Genomic DNA, 27,962 nt, shown 5'->3' with positions numbered 1-27,962 from the left:
TGAGACGACTCTCATCTAAAACGGTTATGAAAAACTCTGCAGGCCCTTGGAGAAGGGCTTTGTCAGAAACAGACGAAGAAATGAGTGACGTGCTGTACCTGCTATACAGACACACTGTATAGCAGAGACTGCTGCTCAGAGTAATTCATAAGACAGAAAAATACAAAGCGAATTCACTTACATCACTTGCCAAGGTGGATGCAATCTGTGCTTGCTTGAAGGACGCACTGTCAAGAGGATTGTATTGGTGGCTCTTCATGTCCTTATTGAACTGCTCTTTGTATCTCACCTTCCACCAGAACAAACATACGTGATGTTAACATGTATCACTTAAAGAAGTCACAGAGAATTCACGCTACAAAGGGGCTTATTAAAGGCAATTGCATTATCCATAAATCTTTAAACAACTAAGATATTTAAAGAAGCTCTGCTTAGCCACACCTGTGACTGTCTTGTGCTGGTTTCAAAGTAAGTTTTATGTTTCTGAATTTTACTAAAATAACAAAATAATTTTAAGATTGTCATATGCAATTAGGGATACTGAAAAATTTATAAAAAGGAAACAGAAACAAACCCTTATGACTCACCTGAGTAATCCAATAAACCATAACTGTTTCACTAGCAATAATAATCTACTCATTGAGAGTCATTCAAATCATAATTAATATCAAAAATGTGTTTTTAATGAAAAAACAAATCATAAGATGAATAAATTGTAAAACTTGTAAAATAAATCACACATAAATTTTTCAACCACTTGAAAGTGGGAAGTCAGAATCAAACTTTCCACTCAGGCATCTTCCCACCACCAGGTCCACGTGTCACTCGCACTGTGTCAGGCTGTCACCAGAGCCCCAAGGTCTATTTTTAATTCTGCCAGAGATTTCCCACGAGACGCCAAGGAACCTCTCTATAGTACAGTCCCTTCTTGGGGATAATGCCCACCTCATTACAGTGTCAGAAAGCATAATTAAACGACTGTCTGCCACCACTTTCACTCTCTTTTCTTCTTGTTCAAAAGAAAAAAACGGAACGACAAGACATGTATAAAGAAGTGAGCAAGATATGAGTGTTGAGGCAATGGCATTAAAAGTAAATAAATCGCAAAAATTCCATTAAAAATGCTGAAGAACTGAATTCAGAATCTGAAAATATGAAATTGAACAAATAGTAAATCTCCCTCCCTTGCCTGCCTTGTTGTGTGTGATCATCAAACATCTGGAGACTTTGCACATATGCCTTGCTTCTTTCCAACAGCTGGGCATAATGGAGGAGAATAAAGTTCAGTCTGAATTATGCTGCTTTCATGAACGTTAGTCAGACACCTGATATTTGAGCTTATGCAACATCCATTATAATTTACCACGCTCTGCATTAAATAAATACACGGCTTTTTCCTTACTCCTTTTTTCTCTATTCCCACATGAATGTCTGATAAAGTGGTTAAGCCACCTCAAACAACCTCCTTCAAAAATTACTTTTTTCTCAACTTTAGTTGTGGGAAGAATTTTTTTTCCTTTTTAGTTCTTCCTTGCCTCCAAAGCCTCTCAACATGGTTTAGCTTACGCAACCTCGTTATGTTTAGCCACGATGCCCACTATTTCATTAATCAGGATAACAAGAAACCAAAACTAAGCCACCCAAACAGAAACTAACTCTATATGTTCAAGAGCTACATTATGATTCCAGCACTTAACATTAATTTTTCAAAGGAAGGAAATTCTAAAACGCTGTTACTTTTAAAGAGAAACTTGATCTCAATACATGACGAACTTCATAATCTTTCACACTAGAAAAGGATATCTATTGCCTTCTGGTAGATTCATCTGGTTCATATCGTTTGATATTTGCCTTGGCTTTGGATCAAGCGCAAAAGCATATATCTGAATACAAAGACACTGTCTTTGTCAAAGGCAAATCCACATCCTGCATGAGCAGTGAAGGAACAAATCAGAGGGCTTTTCTCTTTTAAAAGGTGTATCCCAAACTTGCCTTTTAATAAAAGTCAGGCAGTTCTGGAACATGTGATTCAAAAATCCTCCAAAACCAGGGATCAAGTCAGCATGGTGAGCAAAATTGTCTTTTACTCCTTGGGCATCAACTCACATCATAACAACATCATGCACAAGAGTTTAAACATCCAACTACTGCAGGATAACTTCCGTCCAGCCAACAAATGGCCTCAAACCATGCACACAACCGAAAGCAAAACATGGTCCTTGATATTCTTGTGAAGTGTGAAAACATCAGTGCCAAAGGGACCTCTCCTCACAACTGGCTTGCCATGTTCCAGTTGCAGTCGTTTCATTTTTTAAAAGATTTTTTTTAGCAATACATTTCAATCTGGAGACGTCAGTAATAAATCCTCGTTGGTGTCACTTCAGATCAGATCACTGCTAATGAAAGAAAGAGAGGGAGCTGGGGAACCCAGTCTTCACAGGGCTGCGTGTCCTGATGCCGATGTGCAGGACAATCCCAATTTTAAGCAGACTGCCCGTCAATCCAACTGTAAATGTTCCTGTTGCAGCGAGGGATGTCCCGGTACCTCTAGGCCCTTCTGCCTTGTCTGGCTGCTCTGCTCATTGCCTTCCTTCTCCTCCCCAACATCACCGCACATGTCGCTCTGGGCAAATGGAGGCCACACAATAGTATCAGGTGACCCTGGCAGTATCTGAAGAGCTCTTCCAGCAGTAATTTAACTCTGACTTGTCATAGGGGATTCATCTCATTGAAAGCTACACATGCATTCACTTTCTCTTTGATCGGTATTTTGCTGTTTCTTTCTCTCTTTTGAAAGCAAGCGTGGGATGGGAGAGGGAGAAGAGAGAAGAGCAAGCCCATGGATGAGTCACTGTGAAGTAACACACACGGTATTTATCCTTCTTTTGAACAGGAAAAAGTTATGAATGCCATTTAAAGGGGGAAAATACGCCTGAGATAAAGGGTTCTGATTAAAAACAAGGAAGAATAACACTTCATCAGTGATTTCTAAAACCTCTGAGGTGGGGGATCTTAGCAATGCTGTAACATGATGGAAGAGCAAACAAAAAGTGGGAGTAGAAATGACAGTTGTTAGTGGAAGCTTATCTACAAATTTCTCTTTAACCAAAAGCTTTACTTTAATGAGGGTTTAAAACGATGGCTATTTATTTACCATCTTAATTAAAGTCTTAAGTTTGTTTATTTTTTTTTGAGGGCATGTGGTGGGGGTTAATTTAACAGAAATGCGTGTAGGCTGCTCTCTAATTGTTGCTGAAGAAAGAGGAGACTTTGCAGGCTTTTAACACAACAACATCCTTGAAAAACCGAACTGGAATTAAATAAGGCCTGGATAAACAAACTTCTCATCAGCCTTTCACAAACCTATAAAAGTCAGAATTGCAGCTGGACAGAGTGGTGTCTTTTGAAGCTTTGCAGTAACATTCCTAAATCAAACCTGTAGTTCAAAGCTGTTCACACAGGGAGTGTTCAGTTTCAGAAGTGGATGACATCACCCACTGTTCAGATTTACAAAGAAAGTACAAAAATTGAATCATTCAACCACTGGGATCCCAGGATGAAGCAGGCATTCGCAGCTAAAGTATTTCCTCATGACCATACGAAAACGTATTTAAAAAAATGAAAAACCTGTCACAGGACACAGATATTGAAGGAAATGTAACATAAACAAAAAGCTACATTAAAACATTGGTTGCTAAAAGCACTAACAGAGTTTAAAGCTAAGAAAGACTGAGAAAAGCCTAGGCTCTTTGCATTGTTACTAATAATCTCTGAGAAGGTACATTTTGAAAAACATTCTCCTTCTAACAATTTTATCCCTGAAATAACAAGCACCACCTCCAGCATAAAATACGAATATCCAAAATTATTCATCATAAAACCAATTATTGAACACCATAAGAGGAATATTTCATATCAGCAGCTCTTTGAAAAGGCTAATAAAATGCATTAGAAGACATAAAGAAGATATAAACAAGAGCTTATTTAAAAAAAAAAAAAAAATATGCAATGTACATTCAGTAAATTGACAAGCTTCATGTTGTTACAAGGGTTAACACAGTTTCTGCTTTAAATTTGGTTTAAAATCGACAAAAAGGGGTTATAGCGTGTTATAGGTAAATATACTAGTCCTGGGAGCTATTATTTTTGCTGCTGCTGTTGTTAAAAGCTTTGTTAAATAAAATTAAAAAAAAAAAAAAAGAAAAAAGGAAAAAGAGGGGAGGAGGTACACTGATTTTGCAGAGCCTTTAGTGCCAGTCAAACATTAACACTATTTTCTTCACTTTGTTTGCCTTCCTGCTTGTCTTGATTGCTTTCTCCCTTCGTTACACCCACACTGCCTGACCTCTTCTTGCTCCTGTTCTCTATACTCCCTAAATTACCTACCCATATGCACCACATTAAAACATGTTATCATCTTCTCTTCCCATTACATCCATCAGAATTGTCAACTTTGCAAATTTACTGTGAGGGTCAAATAACTAATATTTCTCTGCATGTCGCAGCTTATAGATTTGTGCTATTAAGGGAGATTATCAACTTTCAGCACAAAAAGTTTATAATGCTCCCATTTGCTGAGAAACAAATGGAAACCATAAAAGCCAGAAATTATGGAGACAATAAAGAGATCATTAACTTCACTATTTTTTAAATCTTGTAATTGTTACAAGCCTGCTTCATGATTCTTGCATGAAGGGGACTGACGCAACTGACCCATATTTAGGGCTCTTCCTCTCCTACAGCACAGGTGCATTCCTCATCCTGCCCCATCGCCCTGCTCTTTGGACACAGGGGTCATCTTCATTTTTCCAGGCTCCTGATTTATGATCAGTGCGTCTAAGTGTTATGGTGATTCAAATAATATATAAAAGCATTAGACAACTCATGGCCACTGGCTTTCCTTCAGAGAAGGTGGGGGATTGCTGAGTGCATCTCCCCACTGCTGAAAGCAGCCTGGTACTTACAGCCTCCGTGCTGCTGCGTGCAGATGGCTGCCCACAGAGTGTCAGCCTGAAGCACTGCCTCCCTTTCTAGAAGTACGTGGCCCATCACACACACCACAAGCAGCCCCAACAGCGTAGATTGAGGAGCGGACAAGAAAAGGAAGGACTCCAAAACCTGGATCCAGGCCCAGTGGCTGCTGAGTTTGGACCACCAAGGTTTAGTAAGAATCGTCTTTACAAATAAACTGTAAGCAAGCTACATTTTGTCAACTGCTCCTCTCTTCCTGCCACACCTTCTGCACTAGTTAGACTCTCTAAAGAAGTTAAACTTCCACACCAAATGCTCTCTTCTGGAGAAGGATCCCAACTAGAATTGCTGCCATCCCAGTCTCTGGCAGTGAAGAGACTCTATTATAAAGCTTTTGCAGATGCAGCATGCATTGTCCAAGAGGAAAAGTACATCTAATAAAAATGAGATAAAAAGTGCATTGATTAAGCCTACAATGCAGCTGGCTCAGCACCACCCTGCAGGACCCCATGATCCAGCTGGTATTTTTCAATTCTTGCAATTGTTGGCCACAATCTCGGGGGTACCAGGCTTAGTGAGATGGAGAGGGCTATTGGAAAGGGATCTGCTTCGGTCTCATTTGCAACAACAGGCAGCTGCAAGTCCACTAGATTCTGAAATACGCTGCAAGGAAAGGAGTGTGTAGACAGCCACTGAGTAGAAATAAAGGCTGCAATACACTAAATTTAGATATGAACCCTTTTAAAAACCACTAAAGATGTTTGCTAAATGACAGACAGCTCCCGTTCCTATAAGCGACACGGCAGCATAACACTGGCTCTTCCTAGAAAGCACAGGTTGACTTCCAAGTCCACACAATGCTAAACACAAAAGAATCTCTTGGTAGACTTGCTCATCAGCAGAGGAATAAGCACATGATAGAAGAAGGAAATCTATTTGGAAAAAAAAAAAAAACACAAACTAATTTTGATTCTGAACACAACATTAACAAAGGAATAAAAACCCATGTATTTTCTTCTTTTTCCCTTTGTGCCATATGAATTTTTTTAAGTTAATGCTGGTCCAGTCTGAAACAGAAAATAATGTAGCAGATATGTAAAGAGAATGTTTGATGCAAAAGCAGTTCAATTTCTTGCAAGCAGACACTGCACTGCAGCTTGTTCTCTATGACACATTATTCTCATTTCATCCTAGTTCTAGGGAAAATGTTTAAAATTTACCAAATCACAAGTATTTGCTACACAACACGATGTTTCAGACTGTTCTAGTGTATACACTGCTACACTTGGGCTTTTTTTCTAGTTCTGAGAAAACTGACATGGTCTTCTCCAGTTCAAAAGTGTTATCCTCTTCCTACAGGAGGGCAGAATTTGTTCCTGGGTTTACAAAAGCTGTAAGTGTAGCCTGACAGGATTACTAGCAAGGATTATGCAAGGCACTGTTAAAGAACTACTTCAGAAAAAAAAAGAAAAAAGAAAAAAAAAAAGTCAAAAATCCCTTCTTACAATGTCAGACTGATCTGTAGTAGAGTCTTATGAGTAGATCTTACAAGCAGAAGACTCACAAGAGGAAAAGAGGAAATATTTGTGTTTTCAGTTTTCTTTTCAATTATAGACTAAAGTAATCCCTCCATTTTCCTTCTTTCCTTTTCTTTCCTTTCCTTTCCTTTTCTTTCCTTTCCTTTTTCTTTTTTTCTGGTTAATATATAACAGAAAGTAGTACATAAAAAGGTTCCATTTCAGGAGGAGGGAAGGCGGGTGGTTTACATGTCAGGCCATATTCAGATCCCATTACTCATATTAGCAAGCAGTTACACAAAAGACCCCAGTTACTTCAGTGGGATTAATCACAGGGTAAGGTTCCACTCAATCTGATTGAGTAGCAAAATTTGCCTCTATATTACATACAGTTAATATTTTAGAAATCCTTGATAATCTGTATAAATATACACCATCTCCACAAAAGATGAGTTGTAATAGTCAAAGTTCATTGTATTTTTGCATAAAAATGTATATTCTGTTTCCTAAGAATCTTAAATTTACCAGGCATTGCAACACTATATGAAAAGAGTTTGAGAACGTAATCTTCATGCAATCAGAGATAATCATCTAAAAATCTAAATATTTTCTTGCATTACTAGGAAAGAGATATCTGAATGAAGTCATTGTAAAATGACAGAGAATCTTACTTGGCTTAACAGTTTTGAAACTCCTTTAGCATGTTCAAAATCTGGTCTTCCAAGTACAGCAGGCTCCTTATTCATCTCTCCTCTTCCTTTCTTGTACTCAGCCTTAAAATAAATAAATATGAATCACTATTAAACTGTTTGCTTTTGTTTTATCATGACAAATGTAAGCATTAAAGCTAGTAGTGAGCTGCATTGACAGTACTTTCAGAGCTGTTCTAATCAGCTCCAAAAAAGCCTTTCTCAGGCTTCAGCTCCTTAACAATGTAATATGTATTTATTGTAAAGCACAACGCATAGCGTTCCCAAAATTCAACTTTAACCAGACGCATAGCTTAAGCCTGAGAAATATTGTTCTCCCAATCAAGGCAGAATGAGTTACAGTGGCTCAGAATTTTTACAACAGGGTCTGCAGTTTACACAAGATTATTTGTAGCAGCTGAAACTGGTCTTGAAACAAAACTAGGCTGAGGGGCAGCTTTTTTGAAATGTAAGGTCAAATTCCACTCTCAGTTTTACCACTGTAATCTTGCTGGATGTCAGTGAGGTTGCACTGGTGTAACAGAGGGGAATTAGTCCCGCAGGGCTGGTGTTACGTGATCTATCTAGCTGAACTGCCTCCCATGCAAATTACTGCAATTTTTTTCTACAATGCATTAGAAAATAGCACAGATGAATCAACAATAGGTGCTTTGCAATATCACAAACCAAATTACCCATTGCCTAAAATAGGCTTCTTGCGTTGCTCGGGCACTGTGAATCAGCAAGGACACGTCATAACAACAGACTGAGAGAAATAAAAGTCCCAAAGCCACTCTAATTCAAAGAGGGCTTGAACAGCAACTAGTAAATCTGAGTGTTGAATATAAGACTTAGTAGAAGTTCTTGGTTTTCAGAAAATCCTGGATATTCAAAAGGTGAATCTCAGGTCTCTTAAAACTGTCTCTCCATAGGTGCCCAGTCAGTCGCACATGAAACTATTAGCGGTTACCTAAAATCCTGGCTCAGGGCTTTTAATATATATATTGTTTGAGCTGTCTACAATAAAATACTAAACTGCATCACACATTGCTGCTTCTCAAACTGCTCCTTGACCTATCCATTAGTAGATGTCATGGTGGGAGGGAAAAGAATTTGAGAGGGAAGTTCAGAGAGGAGAGCCCCCATGCAAGAGGCGGAGTGTTTGCACAGCTCTCAGAAGGACAGCAGGAATTGCACTTCCCTACCGCTGCTCACCCAGATGAGAGGAGGAAGGGGAGCCTTGGGATGCGAGCTTCTCTTGTATTGAGGTGAAAAAAGACTTGGTATGACTTCTAAAGTACAGTATAGCATATAAGCATATGACTTATTTTGAGAATCGTTATCATGAATAAAGCTGAAATAAAATCAACTTTAGCAAGCTTAACGTTGTCTTTGGATCAATGACCAATAATTGCAAAGGTCATACTGTCAACACCACAAGAGAAGAAATCCATAACTTTGTAACATACCAGGCAAGGGGGTATTTATACAGAATCATAGTATGGTTAGGGTTGGAAGAGACCTTAAAGATCATCTAGTTCCAACCCCTCTGCCATGGGCAGGGAAATCCTCCACTATACCAGGTTGCTCAAAGCCTCATCTAACCTGGCCTTGAACACTTCCAGGGATGGGGCATCCACAACTTCTCTGGGCAACCTGTTCCACTGCCTCACCACCCTCACAGTGAAAAATTTCTTCCTTATATCTAATCGAAATCTGCCCTCTTTCAGTTTAAAGCCATTGCCCCTTGTCCTATCACTACACGCCCTTGTAAAAAGTCCCTCTCCAGCTTTCCTGTAGGCCCCCTTTAGGTACTGGAAAGCTGCTATAAGATCACCCCGGAGCCTTCTCTTCTCCAGGCTGAACAGCCCCAACTCTCTCAGCCTGTCTTCATAGCAGAGGTGCTCCAGCCCTTGGATCATCCTCGTGGCCCTCCTCTGGACTCGCTCCAGTAGCTCCATGTCCTTCTTGTGTTGGGGACTCCATAGCTGAACACAGTATTCCAGGTGGGGTCTCACAAGAGCTGAGTAGAGGGGCAGAATCACTTCCCTCAACCTGCTGGCCACACTTCTTTTGATACAGCCCAGGATACGATTTGCTTTCTGGGCTGCCAGTGCACATTGCCGGCTCATGTTGAGCTTCTCATCCACCAGCACTCCCAAGTCCTTTTCCTCAGGGCTGCTTCAATCCTTTCTCCGCCCAGCCTATACTTGTGCTTGGGATTGCCCCGACCCACATGCAGGACCTTGCATTTGGCCTTGTTGAACTTCATGAGGTTCTCACAGGCCCACCTCTCCAGCCTGTCAAGGTCCCTCTGGATGGCATCCCTTCTCTCCAGCGTGTCCACAACACCACACAACTTGGTGTCATCTGCAAACTTGCTGAGGTTGCGCTCGATCCCACCGTCCATGCCTCCAACAAAGATGTTAAATAGCACTGGTCCCAGTACTGTCCCCTGAGGAACACCGCTTGTCACAGGCCTCCACGTGGACATTGAAACATTGACCACAACTCTTTGAGTGCGACCATCCAGCTAATTCCTTATCCACCAAGTGGTCCATCCATCAAAACCATTTTGTTGGGTTCTGTTGTGTTTTTTTTTTTTAATCAAACCTCCATATCAGATTTGGGATTGCACGTTTTCTGATTATGATGTTTGAGAATTTCAGCAGTATTCTAAACAATCTGACTGAAATTGGAATAAATAAAATAGCATGTCTAAAAATACAAATAGAGTAACAGTAGAACATACATCACTTATTATCTTTGTTATCTCAGTTGCTATCTTTATGTCTGGCCTGTTCAGCACTTCAGTGTATCTGTGAGTATCTTGCACATCCTTCTTATAGGATACCTGTCAAACAAAAAAACAGTTCTGTTTAAAACAAACAGACATATTTTAAATTTACAAATAATATTTGAATGACCTATCAACTCAGCCATCAAATTCAATAGAACTCTGCCTAATTTATTCCAACACAGTCCTGCTTGACAGGGATTATTTAGTAAGACCCGCACACAGGTTAACAGGATAAGGAGGAAATTCGGAAGCGTAAAATACAATATTAAAATGAAAAATGGTTTTGCTTAGAAGCTTAGAACAAAATCAAAGCACTGCAGAGACCCAAATATTAGGTTTTATCACCAAATTTCAGAAGACTTCAAAGAGCACTGCGTTTTTTCTACACTGTACCTTTTTTTAATATAAACTACCCTTCTATGATACTGAGCACCGCAGCCTAGCAGATTGCAGCTACACTGAACAGAAACTGTAATTCTACCATAGTGAACATCTTTCTCCGTAATAGGCAGTCGTGTAGCTGGTATGTAATTCAATGACACAACTCCAACCCCGCATCCCCCACTCCCTGCAAGCCCACTTAACTGCTCCTTTACACAATCATGAGAACAAGTAGGCTGAGTGTTCCAGCATGTGGAATACAAGACTGAATCTTTCTGTTTGTGTGAAAGCCCCTACTATAACGAATGGGCTCAGAAAACCATAGGTAGGAGAGTCCAAACATTCCCCATTTAGCAAAGCAATCATAGGAACAGTATAGACCTCAGAGACATTACAGAGCTATGAGACCACAAGTTATGCTTCTTCTCCCTCTCCAGAGTCTGCAGACCTTTTTCTCTCCCTTGCTGTAGCACATGTGCCAATCTAAGCCAATTTCCAAGAGCTGTCTTACTGAATTATTCTGAATGATTAAGAAAATTGTCTCTGGCATTCAAAAGTGTCTGAGAAACTGAAGTTTCAGGCAAAAGTTAGAAAACATAAAATAAAGTCTACAGGAAGTAGAGAGTATCAGAATAATTCCTGGTTTACTGGACAGTCTTTTAGATTTTCTTCAGTTGTTTAACAAAGTTAATTAACCTCTGAAGATTGTATTTCACCATCAAGAAAGTCCTCAGCTTGGAGCTTCACTTACAACCTCCGCACCTAGTTCCTATTTCCAGTGTAAAGTGTTACTCTGTGTACAATGCAAGGAGCTCATAAACTGCAGCACCCAATGACAAATATAATTTGTAGAAATGTTATTGTAAAAAAGAAAAGAAAAAAAATCTTACTTTTTGGCAAATATTTTACAGGCAACAGGAAAGTAATTTTGCATCCATATGGCTTCAGCTAAGTAGACAAGCTAAATAGGCTTCACTGTTGGCCGCTTGCCCACAAATAGATCTTACAATTTTTAACCTATGAGTGACACACACATGTAATCACTGATAAAATAAATAAATAAATAGATTGGATGAATACAGACCAAAGTATCACCTACCAAGAAAACAGAAACTGTTTCTTACAGTTTGTAAAACCACTGGAAGTTTTGTTTTGGTCAGGTTTAGATTTCCTCTATTTTTTTAAGAAACTAGATGTACAGACAAGCATTTGCAATTCAGGGCTTTACATGAATTTAGTTAATTATATGCTGTTCATCCTAATGACCACATGAGGTGAGGTGAAAACCACAAAGGCAGCAGAAACAGGTTTCTGAATAGCACCCTATCATCCATGTAAATTGCAAATTAAAGGCCAGCATATGTGCTCAAAATAGAAATTAGGAATGGAGTGAATTTAACAACAGAGAATCAAGAACAGTGGTGATAAAGTTGAGGAAATGTGGTCACTTATTGCTCCCAAATGACATGATCATATAGTACATGAAATAATGGATTGTGGTTAATTTCAGGGGAAAAGGTGGGGGGGAGGGGGGGGGGCGGGGCGGGAATAAGACAGTGACAGTTCTTTATATTTCACCATTTTCAATTATATTAGATGCAAGGCCAATTGCTATAGCTTTCCCTGAGTGAATTATTATTCTTCCTGCACCTAAACCAGTATACCTATTACTTATGTCTGAGGGAAAGTCATCTAGCATTTTACAAATGTCTGCAATATATATTTGCTCCATTCTGCAGCTTGTCATACTCCGGTGAGAATAAAAATGTTATGCAGCAGAACAGTAGTTTGTCAGAGGTAGGCCAAAGAAAGAAAAAATATGCTTCCCATTTCCTGAATAACCTCAATCCCTGGATGCTGACCCTTTCCCATTGGGACAGTGTGCTGGCCTCTATTACACAGCTGCTATTCTGTTCCATCTAGTGATTATTTTTTTTTATAGTGCTATGTTAGAACAGTAAAACCAGAGCTATTCCAGGAGAGCAGGGGAACAAATGTAGACAAGGCAAAGCAACCAGCTTGGTGTATGAACCCATGGGCACTGAGAAGATGGAAAGTGGAGACACCTGCGAGAGTGGAGAAGAGAAAATGAAGCCTGGTCGAGCAATAAAAGAAAGGAAACAGCAGAAGCACGCAGAGAAGGGGACATCTTTCCTCCTGAGTTAGGTCAACCCCTTATCAAGACTGAATAGAACCTCTAGGCATTACACAATGCCCTTACTCAGTCTTCACTTCAAAGGATTGCTCAGGTTCAGCCTGGAGAAGAGAAGGCTCCAGGATGATCTTATAGCAGCTTTCCAGTACTTAAAGGGGGCCTATAGGAAAGCTGGAGAAGGACTTTTTACAGGGGTATATAGTGATAGGACAAGGGGCAATGGCTTTACACTGAAAGAAGGGAGATTTCGATTAGATATAAGGAAGAAATTTTTTACATTGAGGGTGGTGAGGCACTGGAACAGGTTGCCCAGAGAAGTTGTGGATGCCCCATCCCTGGAAGTGTTCAAGGCCAGGTTGGATGAGGCTTTGAGCAACCTGGTCTAGTGGAAGGTGTCCCTGCCCATGGCAGGGGGGTTGGAACTAGATAATCTTTGAGGCCCCTTCCAACTCTAGCCATTCTATGATTCTATAAAAAAACATCACCAAAGGCTCAAGAATTACTCCTTTTTACGAGGACCATAGCGGAAGTAGTGGAAGACCTAAATGAAGAGTTATAGCAGACCAGTGGGAAACATGAGCAAGAAAGAATCTGGGACAGAGAGGGAGAAAAAGTTGTATCATCTCTAATTTTGAATTTGCAAATAGTAAATTACAAATACTAATTAAATTTAAAGTATTTTTTCTACCCTAAATTGAAATTACAATAAAAAGTGTTACATTGTTTAATATTTTTAAAAACCAATGATAATCTGATCAGAAGTCATTTCTTGTCTTTAATCCCAAATGTGATTACATACTTTGAATTGCCAGTACTTTTTGCAAAGCATGGAAAATATTCAGGGCTTGCTCATCAATTAGTAGGCTAACTGTAACAGAGCTAAATCTCCAGCTCTTATAAAAAAGCATAAGGCCCACTGAGGATAAACTTGCCTGTCTATTTACTCTGGCTGAGAGTCCTGAAGATGCTTCACCTTTCAAGACGGTACCAGTGCACTGGAATGCACTACAATGCCGCAAAGTAAACAGATTTCTAACAAGGCTGCAAAACATCTCAGGCCGTCAATCAACAAATGGAAAATTCTGCTACATGGTGACCCAACCACACCTAGGTTTAAAGGACTCAAACCTTTCCTGCAGTCTTTTGTCTTCTCCTCTATTCCAGTTCTGAAACTATTCCAAGCTATATGTAATACAGTACTGAAATATGCACAAGCAGCTATAAACACATTTTGCCCTCTTGAGATGCACACACAGAAGCTAGCAAGGAGCGGGGCACACCTATCTGCAAGAGAATTTGTCTCTTATTGTTTATCCCTGCTTAGCATCTTCTAAGAGCTGCAAGTCCACTAACTAATGGCCTGTCAGCTGTGTCTCTGCCCCCTTCTCTCTCATCTGCACTTTGGGGTCCATCAACACTAAGAAAATGACTAGCTGGTGACAATCATCATTGGCAGCAGCTTTTCTGATCTCCACTCAAATGGTGTTGAAAACTGTTTCCTGGCTCGTGTAGAAGAGACAAACACGTTTCTGGCCCATTACAGATTGATGCAGTCATCCTTTCCAGTAATGGGCTTGAAAATTGATTGGTCCAAATTGCCTCAGGAGTAAACACATCATTTTCAGCACCAGTTGGAAGTGGTCCAGGGGGACCTGCTGTTGACAACCACCGTCAGCAGAAAGTTAGTCAGTGAAAGGTGATTTTTCTAATGCAGATGCTGAACAGAAAGCCAGGAGAAGCTTGACTTTAAAATGATTTGCATCAAAACAAACACCGACGTTTTGGTATGTTATTCATGGTGTCTAAGCACATTAAGTTTAATATCTGCTGATTTGGTCTTATCAGAAAGAAAGCAAATTTTTTTGGGTGTGGTGTGGATTGTGAACACGCAATATCCTGAACATGAAAAAAAAAACTTACTCCTAGGACAATACAGACTTCTTAAATATTCAAATTTAGATGGTCAGCGAAACATAATAAATTACCACTACTGACATCATATGGACTGAGGATGGAACCAGGCTCTTCTCACAGGCATCCAATGATAGGACAAGGAGAAATGGATATAAGCTGGAACATAGGAGGTTCCGCTTAAACATGAGGAAGAACTTCACAGTAAGGGTAACAGAACACTGGAACAGGCTGCCTAGAGAGGTTGTGGAGTCTCCTTCTCTGGAGATGTTCAAAACCTGCCTGGATGCGTTCTTGTGTGATCTGATCTAGGTGGTCCTGCTCTGGCAGGGGGATTGGACTAGATGATCCTTTGAGGTCCCTTCCAATCCCTAACATTCTGTGATTCAGTGACTGCAAAAAGAATACATATAAATCAAAAGTTTGCCCAACTGTCAAGTGACATTTCAAAAGCAGCACTGTTTCATACATAAGCGTAAGGGAAAAGATACCAGAGCTCCAACCTCAGATCTTCAAACTGCCTTTTACATTTCCACAGATGAGTCCATTGCAGTTTTCTTATTTGTAAAATCAAAACACCACTTCCTTATTTGGTACAATGTAATGCTGTGAGAAGAATCAATAATTTTAACCAACCAGAATGCATAAATTGCTGTATAAACACTTAACATTGTTTTACTATTCATAATGCCCAGCGACAGACCAGGTCATGGAACAGACTTACGATCACAGAACCATGGAATGGTTTGGGTTGAAAGGGACCTTAAAGATCATCTAGTTCCAACACTCCTATCATTGGCAGGGACACCTTCTGCTAACACCAGGTTGCTCGAAGCCTCATCCAACCTGGCCTTGAACACTTCCAGGGATGGGGCATCCACAACATCTCTGGGCAACCTGTTCCAGTGTTTCACCACCCTCAGAGTGAATTTCTTCCTTATATCTAATCTAAATCTACCCTCCTTCAGTTTAAAGCCATTGTCCTATCACTACATAGCCTTGTAAAAAGTCCCTCTCCAGCTTTGATCCACAGCTTTGAGTATCCTCATCAAAGACTATGTGCAGCTTCTACACAGGAACAACGTGGCAAGTGTTTTGTTTGCTTTAGAAGCTTGTCATGTCATTTCACTGTTGACTTAGGATCTTCCATCCATTTGATCCTCAGCTACACATAAGGCGAACCACTGTTTTGTAACCTGACAGTCGTGTAAGGGTCACCACCTAATTTTGGTCCCTAGTTTGGAAACTAGATGTGCTAAATGACATCAGCTAAATGACAGGCATAAAGTAGGCTGATGGTCTCTACTTCACTTTTCTCCAAATGCCTTTGTGTCCTAAAGTCACATCATTAACATTCACTTCACAAAACAGAAACACAATCTATAGAGAAAAGTACTCTGGTTTGGATAAACATGCACTCATTCAAGCATTATGTAGTATTTAAACTATTTTTCAAGTAAATTCCTTATCATTAAAAAAGTCACTTTTGTTCTTTTGAGAGTAATTTCTTCAGTCTAAGTATCAAGAAGAGAAAAATGTTTTTCTTATACATGATCACATTGTTCAAAAGATTTTACAGTATTTCCCTATTATACAGCTTCAGCCCACGCTTATACAGCGTGTTAATGATATTCAAAGTGGTGTGAAGGCCTACAGCACATGACAGTTTTAAAATGTCAGCACAAATGTATTGTAAGTTGAATTCAGTCTTAATTTTTAAAGGAAATTGCACATTTCACAGAGTTGAGTATAAATGTCAGCCTTATTTTAAGGCTGAGTAAATAGTCTTAAACACATTCTAATCCTATTAGATGCAAACCCTGCATGTAAAGGTTGAATTGAGTTGGCAGAGCATTGTAGGTAAACACGCATTCTGCTCCCATAGGTATGCTGTACTGAGTGGTGGATAAAAGAGCTTTGTCCTTCTATTCCCCTAGTAGTTTCCCTCCTTTTTCTCTGCACTTTCAAAGCTGTGATTCTACAAATAGCCTGGAATAGCTGGGAAAGACAAATGCTCCCCATTTGGGATGCTCGCTCTTCCACGCTCTGACTCAGAGATGAAAACTCACGCGGCTCTTAATTAAACCTGTACTTACAAAACAAGAAATCTGCCGCTATTCGCCATGGTGTCCAAACAATTACCCGCCGGAGCTGTGTAACTCCACTGAACAATAACTGGACTTACATAACTTGCTCCTTTACGTGCAATAAAGATATATCCCCATTGCACCACAGCTCCCCATGAGCAACCAGAAAGAATCTGATCTTAAACAGATGAAACTAACTGGTTAGAGTTTTAGGTTGGATACAGAGGGTTTGTTTGACTTTTTTGAAGTTTGCTTAGGCTGAAAATAATTTCCTTCATATTTTTTCATTATTTTTAACATGCTATTAAAAGTTGTCATTTATCAAAATGTTCCCTTCCCTCCTGTTTGCCTTCATTTCCTTTTTCTTACTTGCTTTGAGGGTGGAGGAGATGAAACAACTGAACTTCATTTACTATCACATCTGTACACTGCTCTTCTTAATTCTGTTAGCAGGTGATGTACAGCTGTAGAAGGGGAATTGGTTTTGCACTAGCATACTAATCCTCAGGCCATGATGAATTCGATTCAAAAACTCATCTCATATTCCTCCTGGTCCCACCACCTTCCCTGAGAGGGATTCCCATCCCTCTTCCCAACGTTATTTCCTTCCCTAGTAAGTCCACCATCACTCCTACTGCTAGGTTAAAAAATCTCTTGCTTGTAGAGAGAGAAGTTTATGCTCCCAGCTCCTACCCTCTGTCAGTCTGACATCCTGATGCTTCCAACAGCAGAGACGGACGGAGTTTGACAGGAAGAGGGAATTCTGTAATCAAGGCAGGTTGTAAATTACTGCTGGGAGTTCCAACGCAGGTATTTCCCAGCAGAAGAAAAAGTTATTCTTCAAACATAATGCTTCCCTGAAGTTTTCCAGCAGCCTTTTAATCAGCGGCCAGCTGTCAAGATTCTGCACACACGGACATACATCTAACAGTGACATTTAGCTTTCAGCCGACATAACCTAAGAGTGTTTGTTACACTGTCAGTAAGGAAGATAGGGTAAATCTAAGTTAATTCAAAATGAACACCCAAGTTTCATCTTCTACATTGTTAGCAGCAAACAAATGTTTATCCTGTTTATCTAAGAAACAAGAGTTATAAAATTGCATACCTACCTGACTTGACTTGCTTACCTAAGAAGAATGTAAATACCTTTACAGTTATCATCCATTTCCATGTCAGTTGCTCTTACTGGTTTTGTGTACCCTTTAAAACAACCTCACTATTTTAGCCAATCTTCTCCTAAAATTTATTTTTCTCCTAAGTAAGCTTTTACAAAAGCTAAACATTTTTCTTCAAAGTTTTGTTTGTATAATTCAAGACAGTAATCTTGGAAGTGCTTCCCCCCCTAGCAATGGTGCATTGAGCTAGTATAAGCTAGCTCAACCATGAAATCAAATCTGACTTGAAACTAATAAAAAATGTAAATACTATTATTAGGCTTTTTATATTGTGAAAACCTAAAGAACTTCAAGAAGTTAACAAGCAGTAGTAAAAAAAAAAAAAAAGTCAAACAAATTCTTTAAAAATATTGCTAAACGCTCTAATTTATTTGTAAATTATTTAAGTAAAACTACAAACACCTTGATCAATGGCATAAACTAGTGCCAGGCATCAAATTGAACTCTATGGCTCAGACTCTGTAAAATAAATCATAAATTGTTCTTTGGAATTTATTGGATACATACTCATGAGACGGGAACATAGTTATTGACATGCATAAAAGTGTGGAAAAGCAGGGCAGAAACAGCCCCCTTCTCTCCTCTAAACAGAACCCTTGAAGAACTACTCAAATGTTGGCAGTATAAGATACTGAAACCATGCTGGTGTTCATATAAACAAGAGCTTTATACACTTTTAAAGTACAAGTAGGTACATACGAATTCAGAGAACTTGTCTTTGTAATTTTATTTCAAACTTATAGTACTTAATAACAATTACTACTAAAAAACAATAACAACCACTTTCCAATACAGTTTAGGATAAAAGCCACATACCATTACTCACAGCATATTTTAAACACGCCTCATGTTCCAAATTACTTCAGAGTAAACAATGAAAAAAAAAAACACAATTAACAAAACTTGAAAATATTCCATGCCCAACTCAGTTCAGTTAGCTATAATAGATGTATCTACCCAAAACAAGAGAACTTATTTTAGATGGGGGAGTACTTACATCACTCTGGTATTTATTGACTTCCATGGCATGCTTAATATCTGGAGGCTCCTTCATACGTGCATAATCTGAAGTTCCTTTCTCAGCATCATGTTTTTGTTTATAGAGAACCTGAGAAGAGCAACATTATACTTCCATGACCTCAGCAGAGCAGGTATAATAGTATGAGCAAAGTTAAACCCAGCGTCTAGTGTGCCTGTATTCAGGAAGAAATCTAACAAATAATTAAGCTCCTTAACGGAACTAGAACCCTGAAATGAGAGCAGCTTCTTCCCAAAACAGAGACAGAGGCACAGCCAGCAGAGAGACTCTCTGAGTCTGTTATTGCAACAGAGGTATGAGTAAACAGGAGAATGAAAAAGAAATAAACAGAAACAGAAAATTAACCTTAACAAGGTGAAAGACAGGACAGGGAAAAGCATAAGGGAAAGCTTTTTTTTTGCTCAAAACATACTTGAATATATTAGCTAAGTAAATATTTCTTCAGGGTTTGGGTTTTTTTTTCCCTGTTTTCAGAAAAAAAAAAAAAATATTTTGTGCATTCCTCATAAATAAACAGGTTTACACAGCCCAAACATCTGTTTCTTCCATTGTTAGGAAATTACTAGCACACTACACATTTCAACTAGCCCCCAGGTTCACAAAGAAAAATAATATTTACATTCAATTGTCATCATGGTAAAGGAAAATGGAAGTGGATTGTGAGTTTATAAACAAATTTATTTTTATAATGGAAACTGAGTTCAATGTTGGGCATTCATCCAGCTTTCACTGTACTGTGTTATACTTACATATACACACACTGACATACTAAAACTGCCTGAAAAGCTGATATTGCACTTATCCTTGGCAGAAGCTTTTAGGCTTACATTAAGAAAATTCACTGGGTTTTGATGCCTGAAGAAGCAGCAAGCATCAGGACAATTCCTTTTCTAATAGCTCTCAGGAGCAAGCATTAAAATAATCCCCAAGAAAACAGCAAATACTAAATAAGATTGAAAGCTGATCAGGAGGAGAAGGATTTGAAACTAAAACCCTCGATAGCAATAAAAGAATAGTGTGAAAGTTTTGAGATGGGAACTCTTGACTATGGTGATTTGCACTCTTTTAGGACAGGATACTAGAACTGTGAGAAAATGTTGTATCTGTTTTTGTTTAAGGCAGCAAGATTGCATCTGAGTCACAGATCAGGCTGCCCAAGGCAATATATTAGTATCTGCCCTGACTATCTCAGATTACAAAATGATATATAGGCTGAGAGATTAAGACAAAAAAGGGTTGTGTTTTTTTTTTTCCACTGCTACTATATGAATGAAAGCATCAAATCAGGAAACTCAAAATGTGCCATCTCCTTATACAGTATAAATCCATCATGATCAGGCCTCCGGGGAAAAAAACACAACTTAAATTGAAATAAAAAAATGTCTATAACCTCCCTATACTGATTACATCTTGCAACTGGCAAAGCAAATAATCTTTAATAAGACTGAAGCATCACTAACAAATTATCCCCAGCAAAAGTGTAATTGATACATAAACATATGCCACAAAAACTATTTTCCTGTTTCTCCTGCTTCACATTGTCACATTTAAGATGTTCCCCACTTCATACCATTCTGAGAAGCAGACCCGTACAGTTACTTCCAAAATCTACTAATTTACAGATATTTTCTTACGTTGCCTCTCTGCTGGTTCAACATCTATGTTCTTCTGCTGGTGAATGTGCTATGTAATCAAGACATCAAAAAACAAAAGCACATCAACTCCCAACATAAGAAAACTAACAGAAATCACAATTGAGTGTCCACTATATTGGGAAAATATAACTGTTTCTTTAGCTTAAAGTAAGAATATTTGACTTGCTATTTGACACCTGTGTTCTTCCTGTCTTTTCACATTATTCTTATTAACTGACTTGAGTAATCTTGAAGCAAGCATAGGCTAGGAGGAGCTCAAAAGCTGTCTAGTTTGGTTTTGGACAGTTTAGTGTAGAACTATTCACAGATCTGTAAACTGGTTCCAAGGAAGCAGGAAAAAAATTCTATTATTTCATCCAAATTCCTAGAACCATTATTTCACATGTTAGCATGTGTACGTTTATTCCTCATTTCATGTTAATTTTCAAGTTTTAGCTAAAATGAATTTTCCCTTTCAAATCTACATATGAAACTATTCTACAGAGAGATCAGGCATTATAGGTCACTGACATAATCTTTACTCTGTAGTGGCACCATTTATTAACCCCAGAAAGGCAAGGCAATTATTTAAGTAGGTATGACTTCAGATTGAACTAATTTCTAAGTACTCATTTTTTATTTTTCTTATCTCTCTTGTAAACAAATGTGTCAATAGGAAGCTACATTAAGGAAGGCTTTGCGCCTTTTAACTTAACTCTGACTGACCCTCTGTTTTGGAATACTTTAAACACTATTAAATTTTTATTTTTATATTTCCCTTTATAGCCAGTAAGCTGAACTCTGAATTTAAAATCCACAATGGAGGATTTTGTAGCAGGAAATGTTCAAGAACACAGAAGATGTAATTGTAATCTCTAGATAGAGCATTAGATTGTTCAACATATTTGTGTAAAAGAAAACTAGAGAAGTCCAGGAGACTAATACCTGCTACCATAAAAAGAGGAAATCTTGAATATGAGATTTGATACTATAAAAAATGATGAAGAATATCATAAAACAGTCTGAAAATGTGTAATACGATTGTAAATGATGCAGTAAACTACAAAAATAACTTTATCATAATTAAAAAATTACAAATGAAAGTAAAAGGAGGGTTCCGTCCACAAGTAAGAAAAACTCTGAAACTTTCTCTAGAAAGCTGAAAATGTTGCTTAAGATTCACTTGGCTCATCATTTTTAAAAACAAACAGAAAATACTGTTGAGCATTGACATATAGTTACTATGTGAGATATTGCCCTGTGCAAAGGAGAAAATTAAAGTGCCTTCAGTTTGCTTTAGATTATTCCTTTCAGATAAGAAGAAAAACAGTGCAATCTCTTCTTATGGCAGAAATAAAGTGATGAAAAAAAGTGATGAAACGCATACTTTCTCTTCAACATTGTTTCCCCCTCAAGCAATTTCAAATACCTTTATCATCATTTGTGACACCTTATTAAAAAAAAATGTTCTGCGTAAGGAAGAATTCAGTATACCGGTCTTCAGACAAGAAAAAGACTGAGCTCAAAGCTAGCAATGATCAGAAATTTTTCTTCAGAAATATTTTCCACAGGAAAATTGCAATTTTTCCAGAAAACGTCCATTTCCTCTCAGGAAAATTAAAATGAGGGCTCTCATCAACTTTTTTTTTTTTTAATCTCAATCAATCAAAAGGATACTGCTCTCATCAACCTTATTTTCTCAGTGCAGAGAACACGGAAATTGGTGAGAGCTTTGTAAGCTGGCAAGGAGGGTGAATTTACACAGTGGGAACAGGGACTTTACCTGCTCTCTCTAGCTTAGCCTGGGAACAGCTATGACACAGGGAGAGAGAGAGAGGAAAATTTAGTTGCTTAACCTCAAGAAAGCTATTTAGAAGGCGACAGTCAAAATTTCTGCATAGAGAAAAAAATGAAATTTATAAAAACCACCCAAGTATGTGGGGCTACGAAACTTCTTTTTTATTCTCCTGAAACATTTTTTTTTCCATAAATAGTGTCATGATTTGTTGTCAAAATTCCAGATGGGTTTCCTTCTCTATGGGTATTTATTTCTATCTTTTGCAGGCTTTAGGTAAAAGCCAGCAGAGATGGTCTGGGTTTAGCCTTTCCTGTGTATCTTGAAGAGGGAATTGAGCATGAAACAACACAGCCAATATGGGGAGAAAGCTCCTCAGGAGAAGAATCACAACTGTCAAGGTGTTGTACTCTCTGTTATGGTAAGATGCTGTCAGTGCTGACATTGTATGGCTGGAACCCTGCAGAACAAAGTCCTGGCTCTACAGAAGTCAATGACAATTGCTGTATCAGAGCACGCAGAAGTGATAGATGGTGCTACAGCAGCCTGTTTGCTCTGGAGAGGACAGTGAGGGGCAGCTGTAGGTGGGGAATAATTTACTGTGAGAAAAAGGAAATTTACCCTAGTTGCCACCAAGTTCCCAAATCATGAATATGATCTGAAACAGTGTATAAAATCAATACATTGAGCTAGATCTAAGTAGGCTGAAAACGGAGCTGCTGGACAGAAGCAGAGCAGCAGCACCATTTCAGGATCAAACATCAAATCATGGGACAGACCATTTGCTGAGGACACACCTGTGTAAGGAGATCACCTGGCAGAGGCATATCAGCCTCGGCAGTCCTGTGCAAGCAGGCAGTAGCAGGCAGAGCCAGTGGTTCTCTTTCATAGAATCATAGAATCGTTAGGGCTGGAAGGGACCTTCAAAGGTCATCTAGTCCAACCCCCCTGCAAGGAACAGGGATATCTCCAACTAGATCAGGTTGCTCAGGGCCTCATCCAACCGGGCCTTGAACATCTCCAGGGATGGAGCATCCACCACCTCTCTGGGCAACCTGTTCCAGTGTTCTACAACTCTCGTGGTAAAAAATTTTTTCCTAATATCCAATCTGAATCTACCTCCCTCTATTTTAAAACCATTACCCCTTGTCCTATCACAACTGGCCCTCCTGAACAGCCTCTCCCCATCTTTCTTGTAGGCCCCCTTGAGGTACTGGAAGACCGCTATAAGGTCACCCCGGAGCCTCCTCTTCTCCAGGCTGAACAGCCCCAACTCTTTCAGCCTGTCCTCATAGGAAAGGTGCTCCAGCCTTCTTATCATCTTCGTGGCCCTCCTCTGGACCCTCTCCAACTGGTCCATGTCCTTCTTATGTTGGGGACTCCAGAACTGGACGCAATACTCCAAGTGAGGTCTCACGAGGGCAGAGTAGAGGGGGAGAATCACCTCCCTCGACCTGCTGGCCACGCTCCTCTTGATGCAGCCCAGGACGCGGTTGGCCTTCTGGGCCGCAAGAGCACAGATTCATTCTTCCACACTGTGATCCCCTAGTCCCAAGACTCCTGCTTGGCAGATGAGGCTATGGCTCCTGCCAAGAACATGGCATCACAGAGCGAGAAAGCACCTGTTTGGTCTGGCTACAAAAGCATTCAAGTCCAGCCTTGCATCCAAGAAGCAAGAAAAGGGAGTCAAAGCTGCCAATTTGTTCTAACATGGACAAGGAGAATACGTACTCATATTTTCCACCTCTCAGGAAATCAGCACCTATTTAAAATCAACTTACTATAATTGAGAAACAGACTGAAGTTCTGTGATTGCAACAGCCTTTTTGAAGGAGAGTTGGCACAATGGCCAGCCAGTGCTGCTCTCTCTCCTTCCTATGGCATACCCTTGGTCTCCTCTTGCTGAAGCGATGACCTGTAAATTCACAATCCCAGCTAGAAAGATGCAGCAGAAATCCTCTCTGCCATATCCTGACCTAGTTGAAATCTGAAATCCTTGTATTAGCTACTACTTAGGTGCTGCAGTGATAGGCACAATATGGATTAGATTTGAATACTGTAGAGAAGATTTTCCACTAGAAAATCCCCTAGGATCTCTCTCAAAGTAGCATTAAATTCAGGTCCACTGCAACAGTAACCACAAGTTGGAAAAATGTGTCAGCGTATCTTTAAGTTTTATGGTAGATTATGATTTATAATGCATCTATTCCTGAGGGATGGTATGAATTTTAAAGGAAAAGATTGTTTAAATATAACTCATCCTATATGCATATTTGTTCCTCTATGACTCTTGGATGATTGAAGAAAACCTTCAAAAATATCAAATGAAAATGTCAGTCTTTTACTTAAAAAGGGGTTTTCTGATGAATCAAATGGTTTAATTTTTAGTCTCAGTTATTTATCTCTTCTGCCACATCACAGATGTTAATTAGCCTCATTTGCGTAAACTAATGTAGAATGTACTCATTTGGAATGAATCCAGGAGTAAATCTGTGGCAAACTAGTTAACTAATGTTTTATAAATCAAGCTAATGGTTTAAAAATGTTATACAAGTTTAATTCCCTATTTATTTCTACTGTAATTCTTCTAATCACTCACTTTACAATGAAATGTCAAATTATTGTCATTTCAGCTACTATCCTGCTTTGAGTGTATATATGTTCCATTTCGAAGTATGAAAAATAAATATTCTTTATGTTACTATATTTGCTTAATATAGACTTAACACATTAGTTTAAATCAAAACATTTATCCACAAGCTGTCCTGAGATTTCAGTGTTTTCTTTTGTTATGAGTATTTACCTTTGTTTGAAAACAAAAAATCACTGCTAGAAGAATGCATATTGAGATACAATCAATAATATAGATTTAGGAGTGTGTTCACTTCACAAACTTGCTGTATTAAGCTATATGTAGTTAGTATCTCTAAGAGAGGAGAAAGGCAAAAAGAAAGAAATGTGGAAAATGTGGAAATGCTTGGCGGACAGAAAGTCATGACCATCTGTCAGCTGTAATTCTCATGAGTAACAATGAAAATTTGCAACTTCATTCATATTACACACACCTAATACAATTCTACTGAGATCAAGGGAAGCGAAGGGTCATCTGCCTATATTAAGGGTATTATATTTTTAAGTCCCTGGAGACAACCAACTGGAATTTACTGGTTGGTTGCATGTTTTACACTATGTTCAATATACTTGATTTTATATTTTTAATTCTATAATATTTCTTGTGAGTGGTGTACCTAGATCATCAGAAATGCTTTTATTTTTAACACTAAGTACCTATTAAAGTATTTTTTTTCCCTTCAGCATTAAACTTTTTATAAAGCTAATACAACACCCAAATTGAAATGGCTCTTATATAAAATTCATCTATTCTATAAAGGCAATGCAATGTCACTGAATTCAATAATTCCTTATTGCATTGACAGATTTCTAATGGATTTCGTTGGACTGATGAATACACTAGTAGTTTGTAAATTTATATTGAATAAACATAACAAGTAAGATTGTCACCATTTTAAAAGTGAGTAGTTCTTGAAGATAAGAAGTTATGGTGATAAACTTGGGATGATAAACTTACTCAAATAAATCAAGTAGGCAGTCAAGTACCTGTTCAAATATATCGTTCAAATTGCTCATATTCTGTCACACAATTCATCTAAAAAACATTTTTGTGATTCTAAAATTGTACCTTGCTCTGAAGTTGTGTTAATTCTTTTGCAAATACACTGTCAATTGTGGCTGGCATCTGCTGATAAAGACAGTTGCAAAGGTCTTTCTTAGCAGCTCCTTTATACCTCACCTAGAGGGGAGGAAAAGGTGACATATAATGCAAAAATTAAGACACAGTAATCATACTACCTATTTTTTCTATTAAATGAAATAGACCCTTAGAACCAGAAAAATCTGATGTTGTCATAAACATTCAAGCAAAAGCAGATCTTTAAATAATAACTTTAAAATACTTCAGGAGAATGTGTCTAATTCACAAAGCAATGCACATTAACTCCTAATCAAATTCAGTAACTTTGAGGGAAGTATAAAATAAGGTAAGCAAGGCAGGTTTTTTCTGTCTTTTTACAAATTATTTCCAAAAATCAAAATTTTCTTTTTTCTTTCTGATTTCCCAAATTTTGCACAACAGGAACAACGAGAGGCCGAAAAAAAAATGTGTTACTGATTAATAAGTAGTAGCAATTAAATGTAACTGAGAAAGATAGGAACATTGAAGTTAACATGTCTGCCATGATTTCTACTTAATTGCATATTACAGATTTATTTTAAATTACTTTTTATTTATTCTGTACTTTCTCCATTGTTGAGTACTAGGAATTCCTCACAAAAGGGTTTTGTGAGACAGGCCAGAACAAAAGATCAAAATCTGGGAGGCTTTTGCTTCAGATCTAAGTTTTTCCAATTTGTAAACCAATAATGTCAAGTACTGGTGTGAAAATAATCATAACTATATCTTAAATGATAGTTTAATGTCATTTACTTACTGCGCAATACAGAGCTGTTCATTAGTTTTCCATATATATATATTAAATATCAATAATTTGCTGTAACATTTATTGCTGTTTCCCAAAACAGAGGGCTTTTTTTCACTGCCGTAGATGCTGTTAAGAATTTCAGTGTTCGAGTTTTGCAGAAACAGGTTATGGGACACTAGAGGTCAGTAATTTACAAGATAAACCATCCATCACATCATCGGCTTCAGGTAATGCTGCAATAAGCAACAGAGTGCTCAACGTTTTGATATCATTAAATATGTGGGTTTTAAAGTTTTGAAATATCTTTATATCTCTAAATCTTTGATTAATAATTAGAAACATTTCTTCGGAATCCAGGCACATGGATTCAACAAATACTGTCTCTATATTGCGTTTCTGTAGACTACAGTAGTCTATCTCTTAGAAAGTATAATTTCATCACGTTTATGTCCCTTGGGACATGCCACTCTTTCTCAGAAAATAAGATGATAAATGTAACAAAAATATTCATCAGATGCATTTATATTGAATGCAGCCACACAGAAAACTGATGTATATCAGAAACAGAATATAGAAGGTATATAAATGACATAACTCCAGATAGGGATATTGGGATGTTCTTTATCATAGTCATAAAGGTAGGACAAATATGAGGCACAAAAAACGTAAGTCTTCCAAGGGTCACAGTGACAGAAAAATCACTCAGAACCAGCAGTTCCTTAACAAAAGCAACTCTCTGTCAGGTAAAACTCCTGCTGCTGTTCTTGTCTGTGGAAAATATTCAGAGATGCAATCCTACGGCACCTTGTACCTGGGACATGAAGAGCTTGCAGTAAACTCTGCTCTGACACTTTGGAAGCTGCCATTCTTTCTTGGCCACTACACTTGTGTGTGTGTGTGTGTGTCTGTGCGTGTCTGTGCATATGTAAAGATCTAAAAACTCTGACATGGGTATGCGTATAAGCGCATGCAAGTGCTCAGGCGACCTGCAGATGGCATGGACCTGATCTCTGTCCCCGTCCCCTTGCTGAAGGACAACAGGGGTGAAGACATGGTAACGGTTTCCTTCCCTCCTCCTGCTTGATAGCTAGGCTGTCAATTCTTCACAGGAGGAAGACTACACACAGATATAATCTGAAACCTTCATCACTGCAGAATAACTAATAAGAAATCCTTTTCCTATTCTTCAGTTTATCCAGTCATAAAATGGGATAGTTAAGACTGCCTCAGAACCATTAATAAAATATCTTGGAATTCCAGAATAAAAGTGTAATAATAATAATTCAAAAAAATAATAATTCCAAAT

General features: G+C 38.4%; 1 protein-coding gene across 4 annotated transcripts in view; it reads right to left on the bottom strand.

Moving 5' to 3' along the window:
- NEBL (nebulette) overlaps positions 1-27,962 on the bottom strand; it is a 278,991-nt gene that overhangs the window by 59,423 nt on the left and 191,606 nt on the right. The window contains exons 5-9 of one of the 4 annotated variants that reach the window (XM_086614545.1): positions 25,858-25,968; positions 18,687-18,797; positions 9,930-10,031; positions 7,160-7,261; positions 182-289 (exon numbers count right to left, since the gene is read on the bottom strand). The exons of the other annotated variants lie outside the window; for them this stretch is intronic. Of the exons in view, the coding sequence (XP_086470671.1) occupies positions 182-289; positions 7,160-7,261; positions 9,930-10,031; positions 18,687-18,797; positions 25,858-25,968 (534 nt within the window). The remainder of the gene's footprint in view (positions 1-181; positions 290-7,159; positions 7,262-9,929; positions 10,032-18,686; positions 18,798-25,857; positions 25,969-27,962) is intronic. 4 annotated transcript variants of the gene reach the window in all.

This window comes from Tauraco erythrolophus, chromosome 7 (assembly GCF_009769465.1).
Source record: "Tauraco erythrolophus isolate bTauEry1 chromosome 7, bTauEry1.pri, whole genome shotgun sequence".
Classification (NCBI taxonomy): domain Eukaryota; kingdom Metazoa; phylum Chordata; class Aves; order Musophagiformes; family Musophagidae; genus Tauraco; species Tauraco erythrolophus.
This window is presented reverse-complemented; position numbering and strand designations above follow the sequence as displayed.